This window comes from Lepidothrix coronata, unplaced genomic scaffold (assembly GCF_001604755.1).
Source record: "Lepidothrix coronata isolate B3197 unplaced genomic scaffold, Lepidothrix_coronata-1.0 Scaffold87, whole genome shotgun sequence".
NCBI lineage: Eukaryota > Metazoa > Chordata > Aves > Passeriformes > Pipridae > Lepidothrix > Lepidothrix coronata.
The window spans coordinates 3,015,787-3,031,418 of NW_016690267.1; the positions used below are offsets into that span (position 1 = coordinate 3,015,787).

The 15,632-nt window shown below is 46.8% G+C and overlaps 1 protein-coding gene and 1 long non-coding RNA gene across 4 annotated transcripts in view; one reads left to right on the top strand and one right to left on the bottom strand.

Moving 5' to 3' along the window:
* Window positions 1-1,004: 1,004 nt before the first annotated feature.
* On the bottom strand, window positions 1,005-6,015 carry LOC108500228. Its single transcript, XR_001875788.1, has 3 exons — window positions 5,611-6,015; window positions 3,309-3,478; window positions 1,005-2,805 (listed from the first exon to the last, which is right to left on the bottom strand). It is a non-coding gene; the product is annotated as an uncharacterized LOC108500228 (long non-coding RNA).
* Window positions 6,016-6,351: 336 nt separating this feature from the next.
* MAF (MAF bZIP transcription factor) overlaps window positions 6,352-15,632 on the top strand; it is a 186,807-nt gene continuing 177,526 nt past the window's right edge. For all 3 annotated transcript variants that reach the window (XM_017820963.1, XM_017820962.1, XM_017820964.1), the window contains exon 1: window positions 6,352-8,241. In XM_017820963.1, the coding sequence (XP_017676452.1) occupies window positions 7,154-8,241 (1,088 nt within the window). In that variant the 5' untranslated portion in view covers window positions 6,352-7,153. The remainder of the gene's footprint in view (window positions 8,242-15,632) is intronic.

Consider the following 15,632-nt stretch of genomic DNA (forward strand, 5'->3'; position numbering starts at 1 on the left):
GGCTCGGAGCTCCCTCCTTGTCTGTGCCGCAGTCACCAGCCCTCCATCCATCTCCAAGTGTCCCTTCTTAGTGCTGCCGTGCAAAGTTTTTATGGCCCGATCCCTCTCCCCCTGCACGCCCCGGAGCCGTTTCTATCAGCGCCACCCGGGTGCACAGCGGGGGAAAAGCTGCCGCTTGGAATTGGCTTCGCTTTTACACCTCCCTCTCTGAGCCCAGAGTGACCCTCCCCGCACAGAGCTGCCAGAGCCGCGGGGCTCGACGCCAGCCCTCCTGTGTTATAATGAACCTTTTTAGGTCATGTAAGCCAAGAACCTTGTGCTGCTAAAGACCCCATCAGTTACTTTAAGCAGTTATCGTATTTTACTGTTTACAGGGAATAAGTCCAGAGCGTGGCGCTCAGCCCATCGCATGCAGCGCAGTTTATCACCAAAAATTAATGAGTTTGTGCCATCTCGCACTTCAAGACATTAAATCACAGATTTGCTTAAAATTTACTGAAGTTCACAGGTTTTAATAAAGACCATTTCAACCTTCGCAGTTACACGTCAAAACATCATGTCAGAATCGTGCCCTCCTCACCACTTACTGAAGGATGATTTTAAGAAAGAGATAGCATATAAAATTCACTTATTTTTTCCTGCTGCCACTGCAACCATTCTTACTGTTGAAACAACTTAATGCAGAGCAGAAAGGGAGAAAAGCAGCAGTAATTTTTTCTGAGTTCAAATAGATACAAATGCAGCGTGCATATTACAGGACATTACCAGGAGGGCTCAGATACATAACATTAATGTAATCGCTTTATTCTCTTCCTTAACTAATGCTAGTTTTCTGCTTCTGTAGAGTTTTCAGATTAATTTGTGCAGGAGTTTTTACCAGGTTCTCCATTTACCCACTTCAGCTAAATTCAGAGCAAACACCACATTGTATAGCTGAACATGACCACCCAAGTTATAAATGATAAATCCCACCATAAAGCTTGATAAAAATCTTTATTGCCATTTCAGTTTTTATTTCTTTTAAATAAATAGGGTTTATAGCATCAAAAATGTCTTCATTGATTTTTACATTTGGGCAAAAGCTGCTAATGACAATTAGTAAACTAGGACATGCATCATGAAACAAGCACAGTGCAAATCTGGTGACACCAACCTTCAGCCACGTCTTAAGAGTCACTTGCAGCTTTTCAGTTGCACCTCTGTGCCGTCTTCCCTCGAGGTAGAGAAACTGCTTCTGGATCATACAAAGTTATTTGGAGTATTTCTAGCAATTTATGAATGTTATAAGAGAGCAATGAAAATATTCTGACTGCTAAAAAGCCGTCACTTCATTAGGACTCAGGGTAGACAGAGCAAACTCACGCACTCAGGTGTAGCATCGATGCTGCGTCTTCCACATAGTGACTGTCAGGCACTTCCAGGGGAATAAAATCGAAGCAGATGCTAAAATCTCACAATTTCTAGAGCTAAAACACAAGCCCTCTTGGATTCAACACAAAAGCAACCGAGATGTGTGTTTAAGCCTGACTTTTCAAGCTACTTTTTTCTAATATAGCAGTAGAAACTGTACAGACAAATGAAAATAGGTTGCATATTCAGGGTCTGTGCAGAATGGCCAAATAGGAGACTGTATAGGAAAATAAAACAATTTTTTTCCTCCCCTTTTACACAGTTTTGAAATGCAGCAAGTCTGGTGGATTTGGTAACACTAACACAAAACTGGAAAGCGAAGAGAGAGGGGAAGCAAGTTTCATTAACAGAGAGAATTCTACATAAAATATACTGGAGCTGATGGAGGAAAGGAAGAGACAGCCAAGATGTTCAGCTGCAAGTGGAGTCCAATTTGATGCTCAGCGTGAGTTTAAAGGGAAGATTTTCTCAGCCTTAAAATAAAAGAGCAGTATTGGATGCGTATGGGGCAGAAAACTGTCGTCACAGAAATGGATTGTACCGGGCTCGCGAAAAGCGAGAGTGGCAAAAGTAGCTCATTTTGCTGTGCTACATTTATAGATGTGCTCATTTGAATGCTCCCAGGAGGACCAGCTTTATGTGCCCAGACAAAATTACACAGGCGTCCTACCACGCCATACCACGATGATAAACCTCGAGCGTAAAGGAGATCCACCACAGGTTTACTGGGAATTTTGCCTCTGAATTTTGGGGAGCGGACCTGATTTCCTGCCAGTGGATCTATGCTTTCTTTCATTTCTTGTAGGATCAGCCCTCTGACATGAACAAATTGCTAACATCAAGGACCTGATCCTGCTTCCACTGAAATCAATACAAGTTTTGTCATTGGTTTCAATGGGATCAAGGATTCAATCCCACCGTTTTTGAAGTCAATAGGGTTTGGGTTTTCTCTGAATAAGCAAGGCTGTGTTAGTACTGCAGAATGGGCCTAAATTATATTGATTATTTGGATGTAAAACCAAGCATAAAAACAGGATTAGGTGAAAAAGGGAAATGTATGAGAAAGTGAGTGTAGAGCAGCATCCATTCATGGCGTGCAGCGGGTCAGCAGGAGCAACACCAGAGCAAAGGCTGCAGTGGCACAGCACCAGTGAGAAAAGTCCATCGGAAAATACCAGGGGGAAGAAAGACAAAATTCACTGTGGAGAGCCTTTTTTCATCCGCTCCTTCTAAAGCAAACCTTTGAGTCACTCACCCTTTATTAAAAATAAACAAAACATTGACAGAAGAAATTATTGTCACATATACACACAGAGTAATTGATTCTGCTTCTTTGCTGCTGCTTCTTTTTCCTCTTCTCAGATACGGGGTTGTTCTGTGTTTCTGCAACAACTACTGGCAAATCAGAATTTATTGTACATATGTTTGTGTTCCACTTAATAAAAAATATACTTATATTTTCAGATAAACTTTGTTAGTAATTCATGAGGTAAGTGACTATTTATGCTAATAAGGGAGAAATATATTCTCAAGCATTATGCATTACATAAATTTGAATGCAAAATGTTCAATTATGAAGTAAATACAGGTAATGCAAATAGTAAATTACATCCAATAAAAATATATAAAGAATGTGTCTTCAAAGAGAGAGAGGCTTTTATTTGCGTCTGTGAGTTGTTTAAAGAGAAAAGAATTAATAAATACTGAATTACTCTTCTGATGATTTAGCTCATAATTCACCAATCCATAACGACTCCCAGTAATCAGACTGTTGTTTCATACTCTCCAATATAAGGCAGGACTGTTTCCTCAGCAATTTTATCCCTACCAGATTATCTCGTCTGATTCTATTAATTCTCTCCCATAAATCTGCTAACAGTGATATGTGATTTACTTACCCTGTTAACTGATCTGAAGACTGTTAAAAGGATTTATCTAGCACTGCACCTAGGAGCAGTTTATGCCTTATCACTCTGCTACTCCGAAGAAGTCTTTCTGAAATCAATTTGGCTGGTTTCGTAGTTAAATTCCGCGGACACTGTTTAGTTCTGCACCATAAAATAAGACACTAGATAAACAAAAGGAGCAGTAACTGTACTTAATGTGTTGGCCTTGATATGTGTTTAAGTTATAACAAATTACACCCTGAGTCCATATAACACAGAACCTGCACGTTCGTTTCTGCCCAGTCTCGTGTGTTGGGTGTAGACACACACGCACACACACTCCAGTGGTGGAAGTTCCTGCCTCAGCTGCTGGCGTGCTCAGCGCAGGCCGACCCCAGTGGATTTGGAGTTAATGTTTCACGTCCCCCCTGCACGATCTGTCAGAAAACTCTCCCACAATAAATATACATTAGTTTGGAGGCTTATGAACCAGGTCAGCGGCGCACTGGGAGCAAGAAGGGCTCCACGGTACGTTGTCGAACAGAGATGCTTAAAAACAAGCCAGAGCAAGAGGCTGTGAGAGGGATGGTGGAGTTTTCCCTCTGCCTGGCTCAGGGCAGGATTGTTACAAACAGTGCTGGGAAAAGGGAGCAGTCTGAGGGAATTGGCCTGCGATAATTGTGGAAAAACTGAAGACTGAATAGCTCTAATTGAAATGAAAGTGTGTGATTGTTATGGAAGAAACACTGTTAATAGAGGACTGTAAATGTTTAGACACCCATTGTGAATAGCCAAATAATAAAGAAAAGTACTACTAAAATGCGAATTATATAGTGTAGGGAGGAGAATGTTGCTTCTGAAGGTTATCCAAAAATTGCTAATAATCTTTTTTTCTCTGCTGCGCTGAACAGTAGAGACATTTTGGTGCAGCAGTTCTGTGTAACAATCACACAAGAACAATATTGTACAACTAATAATTTTACTCGCTGTTCTGGTAGGTCAGAGCTTCAATTAATTTGCAGCACTTGCTTACATTGGTATCAATTAAGAGACGGTCCCCATTAGCTCACACAATTTCATACTCTTTGTCTAGAGTTCAGAGTTTACTCAGGAAATTTACTCGTTTGCAAATGTAGCACTTTGAATCCTCACATCCAAACAAACTATTTTATGGGGCTGGAGCCTCATTTCCACAGCCTTCTACCACACGGGCAAGGGAAATACTACAACTGTACATTCTGAAACGCCATAACCTTTTCATTTAAAAATATTAGCACACATAAATGCCTCTCATAGGTGAGCATGTTAAGTGATATACAGTGCCACATTCATCTTGCTCTGGTAAAAAACAAATACAGGGAATTGGACTGTCCTGAGGGGATTTATGCCGTGAGCCTGGAAGTTCTGTTGATTCAAACAAAGCGAAGAAATAGGAAAGCCAGCCCAAGTAGTTAACTTGTATTAACTTTGTCATGAATCGCAGTCTGTAAGATAAAGCCAGCAGATGTCCACGGCTCTGTGTGTGCGGGTGTGTTTTGGGACCGTGCAGAATTGTTATTTTAATTTTGTTAGAGATGTTGGTAGCATTTTTTTTTATCTTTACAGAATTGCCACTATGATCATTTCTAGATGTGGTTATCTTCCTAAATTTGCAGTATGCCCTACCCCTTTTAGCTGCCAGGAACAGTACATGCTGTATGACTTTCAGATGTTAGTACTGGCACTCACACTGATAATGGCATAGTCAGAAGATGTTATCCATTCGTAAATCCACTCGCCAAGTGCTATTTCCTAAGCAGAGATTCTTTGGCTATTGCAAATGATGATTTTCACAGTTGGTGAAAATTCACCCAGAGCCTTGCCCGCACCTACAGTGATACCCTGAGTGGGGTTATAAATAGCGAACTCCGAGGGGGAAGGGACCGGGCATGGGGAGAAGGGAGGATTTGAAGTACAATGTTCAAGAAGCAGGTTTAATATATGACCAAGTGTCAGAAGTCAGGTTTCTGAGAATTACTTTTCAGATAAACAACTTTATAGCACCGCACTTAATCTTACTTACTAGAGACATCTCATTTATCACGGAATTACAAGTAACTTTAATTCTATCGATATTCCCATAAAGCCCGGTCGGAAAACCGAGACTGGCAGCCCGGGAGGCTGCGGGTCTCCCCGGCCCCGCGGCGGGAGGCGGCGGGTGCAGCCGGGACCGGGCGGGACCGCGGCGGCTGCGGAGGCGGCGCCGCCCCGACGGGGGGCCCGTCCCGTCCCGTCCTGTCCCGTCCCCGCGCTGGCCCGGCCGCTCGGCACTGACCTGTGGACGAGAGATGGCGCTGTCGAGGTTCGAACCGAAGCCGCTCCGCTCCTCTCCAGCCGCTGCCGCTCCACGGCCCCCGGCCCGGCCCCAGCCCCCTCCCGGAGGGGAAAGGGGGACAGGAGGGGGGGGTGAGGTGGGAAGTGATGAGGAGACGAAAGTAAATACAATTAGTTCTAAATGTATTAAATTAATTAGCCCGGGCAGGCAAGCCGAGTGCGGCGCCGGGAGAGGTGTGGGGGGGAGCGGCGCGGGGCTTGCAAACTTGCGGGGCTCTCGCACCTCCGGGCGGGCTGGGGAGGGGAACGGAGGGATCGATGCCCCGTCCCCCTACCGAAATAATCAATAAGTGCGCGGGGCGCTGCGGGGGAGCGGAGCGATGGCCCGCGGCCGGCACGGGGGAAGGGCCGCCCGCCCGCTCGCAGGTACCGGCGCCGGGCACGGCGGAGCCCCGCGCTGCCCCCGCGCCGCCCGCTCCCCCCCGGGCGCTGCCGGGTTCCCCTTGTGCCGCCGTGCCCGGCGCTCCCCCTTCCTCCCTCCTCCCGGCCGGCCGGAGCTCCCCCGCGCCCTCGGGTGCCGGTGCGGGCGGGCAGGGGCAGCTCCCGGGCACTCCGCCCCAGGGCAGGGCGCTCGCCCGGTGCGGCGCGGGAGGAGCGGCCCGGCGGGTGCCCCGTCCCGTGCCGAGCCGTGCCGTGCCCAGGCGCGGCCCCGGCGGCCAGGAGGGGGTTAAGCGGGCGCTGACAGTCAGCTGAGCCCTGACTGACAGCCCGGAAAGTTTCCCTGTCGCTATACTCCTATGCTAATGAGCCCGGGCGGCGGGCGCCCATTGGCCCAGCCCCGAGCCCGTGTCCCGTGTGACGTCAGGGGCGCTATAAAACCCCGCAATGCTTTAAACTCTCCTGCCGGATCAAACCTTTAAATATTTTTCATCTTCTTGCTGTAGCTTTGAGGCCGACTTGTTGTGTTTTTTTTTTCTCTCTCTCCTTTTTTTTTTTTGTTTTTAACTCTTCTAATTATTGTTATTATTATTTTGGTTGCGATACAGACTCTGATTTTTTTTAAAATTTTTTTCGCCTTTGCTCTCTCTCCCTCCTCCCTCCCCCGATGAACCTCTCTCTTCGCTCTGCACTTTGCACGAGAGAGCCCAGAGGAAAGGCACCATGAAGTGTTAAAAATAACAAAACAAAACAACAACAACAACAAATTTACTCGCAACAACACCAGCTAACACTTCCAGCTGCGGTTCGCGAGCTGCGAAAGAGAGCGAGAGGAGAGAGAGAAGGGAGGGAGAGAGGAGGAAAAAAAAAAACCCTCTATGCAAAAGGCGAATAGCGAGAGCCCCGCGCTCTGATGCATCAGCGGAGCCTCTGCGAGGGATAACGCGGAGCGGGAGCGGAGCCGCCGGGGCGGACCGGAGCGGAGGCAGAGCAGGAGAGCGGAGCGGAGCTCGCCAAAAATCAAGCTGGCTCACCCGGTGGCGACTCAGAGCAGCCCCCTCGCTCCCGGAGCGCACCCTTTCTGGAGGACTCTCGGCAGCAAAAGGATGGCATCAGAGCTGGCGATGAGCAGCTCCGACCTGCCCACCAGTCCCCTGGCCATGGAATATGTTAATGACTTCGATCTGATGAAGTTTGAAGTGAAAAAGGAGCCGGTGGAGACCGATCGCATTATCAGCCAGTGCGGCCGCCTGATCGCCGGGGGATCGCTCTCCTCCACCCCGATGAGCACGCCCTGCAGCTCCGTGCCCCCGTCCCCCAGCTTCTCGGCGCCCAGCCCCGGCTCCGGCTCCGACCAGAAGACCCACCTGGAAGACTACTACTGGATGACGGGGTACCCGCAGCAGCTCAACCCGGAGGCGCTGGGCTTCAGCCCCGAGGACGCGGTGGAGGCGCTGATCAACAGCAGCCACCACCCGCTGCCCGGCGCCTTCGATGGCTATGCTAGAGGGCAGCAGCTGGCCGCGGCCGCCGGCGGCTCCGTGCCGGCCGAGGAGATGGGCTCGGCGGCCGCCGTGGTGTCGGCGGTGATCGCCGCGGCGGCGGCGCAGGGCGGCGCGCCCCACTACCACCACCACCACCACCACCCGCACCACGGCGGCGGCGGCGGCGGCGGCGGCGGCGGCGGGCACCCCCACGCCGCGGCGCCGGGCAGCGCGCCGCCCTCCTCCGCCTCCTCGGCCGCCGGCTCCGGCTCCGGCGGCGGCGGCGGCGGCGGCGGCGGCGCCGGGGGGCTGCACCACCCGCACCACGGCGGCGGCGGCGGCGGCGGCGGCGGCCTCCACTTCGACGACCGCTTCTCCGACGAGCAGCTGGTGACCATGTCGGTGCGGGAGCTGAACCGGCAGCTGCGGGGCGTCAGCAAGGAAGAGGTGATCCGGCTGAAGCAGAAGAGGAGGACCCTCAAAAACAGGGGCTATGCCCAGTCCTGCCGCTTCAAGAGGGTCCAGCAGCGGCACGTCCTGGAGTCGGAGAAGAACCAGCTGCTGCAGCAAGTGGAGCACCTAAAGCAGGAGATCTCCAGGCTGGTCCGGGAGAGGGACGCCTACAAGGAAAAGTACGAGAAGCTGGTCAGCAATGGCTTCAGAGAAAACGGATCCAGCAGCGACAACCCTTCCTCTCCAGAGTTTTTCATGTGAGTTCCCACAGCCTTGCCACCTTAACTAAAAGTTCTCCGTGTGAGTTGTTGTTGGGGGCTTTGCTAGAGCCACAACCCCGCTTGCCACCTTCTATTACCTTTTTTTTTTTTTTAAATAAAAGCAAACTCAAAACAATTTTAAAACAAAGATGTTTTTTGGGTTGATTTCTGTTATTTTTTTTTTCTTTTTAAGGTGGGCTGGCTCCGTGTTGGCCAACCTAAAGTTCTACATGAGTTTCCTTTCTGTTTATTATTATTATTATTATTTTTTATTTTTGTGGGGGCTTGCTGTTGTGTTTTTTTTTTTAATTTGAAAGATTCAACTCGCCACCAACTCAGTTCTTCATATGAAGCTTGCTCTTCTTTGAAACCTGCCATCCACATTATATATATATATTTTTAAGTTCATGAGGGTTTTTTTTCTTTTGAGCTTGCTGTGTCCAAAAAGTCAGATTTTTTTTTTGCCATCCTGAGTTCTTCATATGAGATTTGAGCTTTGCAAAAAGAAAAATAAAATTAAAAAAATAAAAAAAAACAAACAAAAAATAAAAATATACAAAAAACAATGTGAAATTTTTAGACTCCAGCTTGCTGAGTTCCATCAGTTTTTAGCGTTGTTGTGCAAAACTAGAGATATGCCTAGATCAACCTGCCAAAATCAAGCCTGCATCAACCTTCGGTGTGTTCATGTGAGTTTTGGCCTTAATCTGCCAAACGTGAGACTTTAGTCTGCCATTAGAATCCCATACTCATCTCATGCATTACGCTTGCTATTTTGTCTTAGCAACAATGAACTATAACTGTTTCAAAAGACTATGAAAAAGAGACATTATATTAATAAAAAACCCTGCATGCTGGTCATGTACGGTATAATTATTTTTTTTTCTTTTGCTTGGAAATGGACTTTTGGAGACTATTATGGCATGGCATTCATCCTTTTGTTTTATTGCCTCATCACTTTTTTGGGTTGAAAGCAAAAAAGTGCAACCTTTGATCTTCCTCCTCCTCTTCCTCCCCATTAAAGTTTGCATCTGCTCTAAAACTGCTTTGAGTTACTCAAAACTTCAGACTTCCTTTTAAATGCACTGAAGCATTCCCTCTCAAAAAACCTGCCAGAATGGATTTTGATAACCTAATGTGGCAAAAAAAAGTACTAAAAAAAAAAAACACAGAAAGAACTTTGGAAAGGTGTTCAAAAACAAAAGTCACATCCCACTTGGGGGGGACATTGAAACCATGCTGTTGCCTAAAAACAGTCTAAAATTAATTTTAAGTGATCTGCCCCATTTTTTTTTCCTTTTGCATTTGGTCATTGTCAAATGTGGAATGCTCTGGGTTCCTAGTATATAATTTAATTCTAGTTTCTGTCATCTGTTAGCCCAGTTAAAATGTATGCTACAGATAAAGGAATGTTATAGATAAATTCGAAAGAGTTAGGTCTGTTTAGATGTAGATTTTTTTTTTTAAAGATTGATGCACTAAATTGTTTACTGTCGTGATGTAAAGGGGGGTAGAATTTGCAACGGGACTGTTTTAAAAAGTAGTTTATGCAGCATGTGCTTGCAACTTAAATATAAGTTGGGTATATGTAGTCCTTGCTATACCACTGACTGTATTTGAAAACCAAAGTATTAAAAGGGGGAGGCACCCCTGTTTATATCTATAGGGGTATTTTACATTAAAAATGTATGGGTTTGTTTTTTTTTTTTTTTCAAAATTGAAGTATTTGGGACTGAATTGCACTAAGATATAACCTGCAAGCATATAATACAAAAACAACAAAAAAAAATTACGAACCTGTTTAGAACGCTAATACAATTTATGCAGTTATAAAGATGGCATTACTGCACAGTTTTAAAATGATGCAGATTTTTTTACAGTTGTATTGTGGTGCAGAACTGGATTTTCTGTAACTTCAAAAATTCCACAGTTTTAAAGGCAATAATCAGTAAATTTTATTTTCAGGGACTGATATCCTGTCTTTTAAAAAAAAAATGGAAAGTAAATCTTACCACAATAAATATAAAAAAATCTTGTCAGTTACTTTTTCTTTTACATATTTTGCTGTGCAAAATTGTTTTATATCTTGAGTTACTAACTAACCACGTGTGATGTTCCTATGTGCTTTTCTTTCATTTTCAACTCTATGGTTATATCAAAAGAGAGAATAATCTACAATAATAAACTGCATTTTTTTGATTCCGTACTCAGTTTCTTAGTCTGTAGTTTAAAGTTCAATAACTCCAAGCGCAGCACTTCAGCGTGCTGCCTGCCGAAGGGGCGATGCTGATCCAAGAGCTGGGCTCAATAACCAGGAGGGGAGAAGGAAAAGGATAGCTTCGTGTAAAATGGACAGTTGTCACCTGCTAGAAATCAAGTTGTTCTTTCAGGCAGTTGAAAAACGTGAGCTTTCAGGTGCTGCTTCTGACTTCTCAGTAGTGCAGTGAGCTCAGTTTCAGTGACTCAGATCATCCCACCAAGTTTTAGGAGATCTCAAAGGGGAGGTCTGCTTAAAAACCTGATGACATGTTATGGCCCTGTATTTTGATTGTTTTATGATGGAGTGAAGTGAAAGGGAAGACTTCACATCCTCTTATCATCTGATCCCAGCTAAGCATACCTGTTTCTAGTAAGAGATGACACCACATCAGGCATGGCTTGTCACAGAACCACTTAATGCTAGATCGAAAGATTTCTTGACATTTTGGTCCATACTGCCCTGTGGGTTTTTCTTTTTTTGTTTTGTTTTGTTTCTTTTTTTTTTTTTTGTTTGGGGTTTGGTGGTTTTTTGTTTGTTTGGGTTTTTTTTGTTTGTTTTTTTTTGCTACAGGCCTTGGAAAGCCCAGAGAGAGCTGAGGAGCAGAAAAAAAAAAATCCAAAGGACTTCCTCCAACTTTTGAGAGTTATTTGTTCTAAACAATCAATCCCAAAGGTTAATGTGCTAGAAACATTCAGGTCTCTGAGCGATCCTCTCTTCACTGCAGTTCTCCATGTCAAAGGGCATTTTGACTTGAAAGGCTCCTCAAACTCTTGACCCAGTTTGTTTAAAGCCACCTTTCCCTGAGAGCCTCCAGTGTCCATTCACAGAGTCCTCTCCTGCTCTTGGAATGGGATTATCTGCCCAGTTTATGAGAGGCAGAGGCCTCTCCAAAGGATGCTCCAGCCTCTCCAGGACGGGGCGTTTATCTCCAGACCCAGGCTCATAAACCCAACTTTTTTTTTTTTCCCTTTGTATTTTTTACCCCCTGCTGTTGGTGCAACTCTTTCCCAGCTGTGAGGTCATCCCTCCTGGGTGCTGGTGGCACTGAAGGGAGAGAACCTGTTGCCGTTCCTCTGTCCAGCTGGTCCAGCCGCTGTTGAGGGTCGAGGTGCCAAGGTTGAGGTGAGGCTCTGAGCCCCCCTGCAGCACCTGCACCCACAAGAGCCTGTGTCAGTGGGCACTGGGTGCTGCTGGAGGTCAGTCTTTTCCTGCTGAGGTCCCTTTGGAGGGGATGGACACCGGCCTCTCTGTTGGTAACAGCAGGTGTTGGTGACTGTGGTCCCCGATGCCGATGCTGTGTCTCACCCCTCCCCAGTGCCGGGGCACCAACCTGCCCTTTGGCATCTGACCTGCTGTTGCACCAGGGTTTGAGTAATGGTTCAAGCTCCAGATTCTGGTTAATTTGAGTTCCATTTTCTAGTTAATGTGTAATCTGTGGGTAAACTGGTTGCTATTGGCCGGGCAGGGAATTATCTTCTCTCATAAAGACAAGGCTGCTCGTTATTTTGTCTCCCACCTCCCGTTCCCTGAGTGAGCCTTTACCAATGCCCAGGTTTTTTCACAGGGGCTCACTTAGAAGCTTTACTGCTGCCCTTGCTGAGAGCTCCCAAAGGAGCCCTGTCCTAAGGAAGGGAAGGGACAAGGCCTGTCCTCAGCAAAGCCCCTGCTGAAGCGGCGCTGCAGCTCCTCAGGGAGCACAGAGCCCAGAGCCACCCAGAGTGGGACCCACTTTTGGTCCAGCCTCATCCCTCCGCTCCCCTGTCACTTTGGGCTTCCTTACAGGCAAATTCAGGAGCAGGCAATAGGGTTTTAGAAGTATTGTGAATTGACTGAGTAGTGAAGAGCAAGGAGAGCACTTCTGCCTCCCTGAAGTATCTTCTTTCTTGGAGGAAAAAAAGGAAAAAGCACCCTATTTGAACAGTGATAAGAGAAACCCTTCCTAGAAACAGACTTCCAAGAATAGGGAGCAAAAGGGAAAATTCCCATCACACACTCAAATTGAGAGGGAAAAAAGGCTTTCTCCCAGTCTGGCGTCGTTACAACAATCTTGTGTTGAAAATTAAAAAAAAAAAAAAGAAAAAAAATGCAACCTTCCTTAGGCTGCACTTGAATTTCTGCCTGAAACACGCCAACTGGCCAACTGAAGGGGAAAAAAAAATAGGTGCACATTTTAATATTCACTAAAGTGAAGTGAGTATTGGGGTTCTGTGTATGAATCATTGCAGGGGAGCGCCCACCTTTGCCGCAGGACTGCTTGCTGAGGACTAATTGGAACCGCTCTGCTCTGAATAACCTACATTCATTAATCACCCCTTGCTTGACTCTGGCCTCAATCCTGCTCCCATTGAACTCGAAGGTACAATCCCTGGGGATTTCAAAGGAGAGCAGGATCCTACTCTTCTCCCACAGGTACCTCTCTGGCTAAAGCAGGGGGAGTGCTGCCCGAGCCAGGCAATCGTGCGTCAAAAGGTGTGCGTGGTCTTAATCTCCCCATCACTAACAACATCCTATTTTTCCCAGAGTCCTATAGTGCTTTCCCATTTATTAACTACATTACAAAGAACTTTCATGTGACCGGTGCTGGGAGATATGTGCACAGAGAGCAGGCCTTTGCTGGCTGGGGATGGTGTGCAACTGTGGTGCAGCCCCTCTTCCCTCCCCAGCCCACCTTGTCCTTAAGAATTTTTTATTTCCTCCCCTAAAATGAAACACAAACCTCTGCCCAACCTCTGGGTTTCTGCTGAGCAGAGTCCAAGAGTATAATTTTGTTTTTGCTGCAGCATTTTCCCTGCCCGAGAAATGTCATCCTGGACTGCATCCTAAAAGAAAGAGGGTAGAAGGGAGGGAAATATCCCAGTCACACTAGTGTATATTTATTTCTTGAACAATTTCTCACTAGGCACTGTGGTGAGAAATGCCTGTTTGCAAACAGAGCGGGGACAGCTTCTATTTATTAGAAAGCCTTCTTCACCCTTTTAAAACAAAAATGCCAGCGCTGAATCAAAATGTCACTTGAAAACTCCCCCCACGAAACATGGCAGCAAATTTTCAGTTTAAAAAATGAACTTTCCCAGCTCTTTTTTTCCTTTCCCTTCCGAAAGCTTTTGTGCAGCTGTTTCCTCCCCCTCCCTCTGCGTAGTGTGTAGGAAGTTCTTGATCTAGAATCATTCATAATTTTAATACCAATTTCTATTTGACATAATATACTAATATCAGATAGAGAGTGTAGCTGCTTCCTGGATTTAGGGAGGAAATGATGCATATATCAGAATTATCTGCTCAGATGCCAGAACTACATTGGTGTCATTTCAGCATGTGCTGCATTGAAAGGAAATCCTCTATATTTATTACTCCGATCATCAGAGGAGCTAAATGGACCCACTGTTTCTGACACCTGTTCAGATGGCTGAATTTAAAATTTCACGCAGGAAAAAAAAAAATAATCCTACATACTTCAATGTTAGGAATTAAGATTTTTTAATAAACTTGTTTCCCCCCCTCTTTCCGAATCGCTGTGTTGTGAGCGGCTGCCATGACGCTTGGCCATTCCAGGGGTAGCTATGGAGAGTGGGATAGATTTTGTTTGCTCAGCTCAGACAAAAACCAATCCTGCTTATATGCACACATGCACACTGTCTGTAACCAAATGCTTCAAAGATCTGTTTTAAGTGCAGGTCTCAGTGTGAATAACACGATGTAGCACACCCCAGAATGTGGCAGAGGTGAGCGGCTATTGAGACAATTTGTCTTTTTGGGAGGGAGCTGAGCATTCAACCACTTCATAATTTTAAGGCTCCTCTAATGAATTTTTTCAGGCACAGCAGGTACAAATCAATAGATTAAAATAGTGTACACTCTGCCGCATCTAATTCTTGACTGCCTGAAATTGCGGGGGAGGACCGAGAATAACATTTGTCACTCTGAGGGCTGAGTGCATTCAGATTTGTGAGCTCTAAGCCAACACAATGCAAAAATAGTCCAGGATGTGAATTAACTTTTCAAGTGAGAAGCAAAAGGCCAGGGATCTGCGAGGCTGTAGCTGGCAGACAGGCAGCTCCATCCCCAGCTATCTACCACCGTTATCAGGTTGACCCGGCACAGTGTGGCAATGTGTAAGTACCCTCAGTGCCCACTGCCTGTATTTCACTGCTCTCTGAAATGATAATTTTCTTTCACTATTGCTGTACCCAGTTTTTTCCCCCCAAAGTCTGGCTTTTAAACCTGTGCCACTTCAACGACAGTGAAGTGTGTGGGCCTGTAGCCGTGGTGCAGTGAGTGACGAGGACGGAGCTTGCCCTGCTTGGTTTGAATCCCTGTGGACTTTGTGACATGATTTTCTTTTTCTTATTATCATTGTAACTATTTTTTAATGCATCTCTATACCACACCTTGTATGGAGGGAATCAAAGCCAGTGCAGAACTTTGCTAGAAGTGGTCTTTCTCCACCACACAGAAAGAAAAGCCCCAGTAAACAGCAAATCGAGCAGTGTCCTCAAGTTTCCAACAGGGGTAGAGGATGGAGTGTCCCTGCGTGCTGCTCTCATTTGTTAGTTCATAGAGATCCACACACCTGAGCAACGTTTTCCCAGCTTGCCCCTGATACAGCAGAGATGCCGAAGGTTGGAGGTGGAGGCGTCTCCCTGACCCTGACCCTCAGACCTTGGGGTTCGGTGTTAAACGTGGGTGTCCCCGAGGGTTGCAGGGTGTCGGGACAGTGTGCTGTGGGGTGTGGCTGAGTGCCCACACACCTTTGCTGCCTTGCCGCCAACCCGGCAACCACCTCGGCCGGGGGAGCAGCAGGATTTGGGAGGGTTCTGGCGGATGTTCACGTCCCTGCTTCCAGCAGCACGAGAATGACCCTGGCTGGGGCTGTCTTACAAGGATGCAACTCCCCTCTTCCCTCAGGAGCTGCCTACTGGGGCCGCGGCCGGCGGGGGTCTCTGGGGGCTGCCGGACTCTCTGGCAGGGCCGCCACGTCGGGGGGGCCCGGGCACGACCCTCCCCCGGGCCCGTGGGCTGGAGGGGCTGCCCAGCCCCGGGGTCCCACCACGGCCAGGGCGGGCCGGGAGGGGCGAGAAGGTGAGGGCCGCATCGTCTGTTTGTTTGCTTGCTTGTTTGTTTGTTTGTT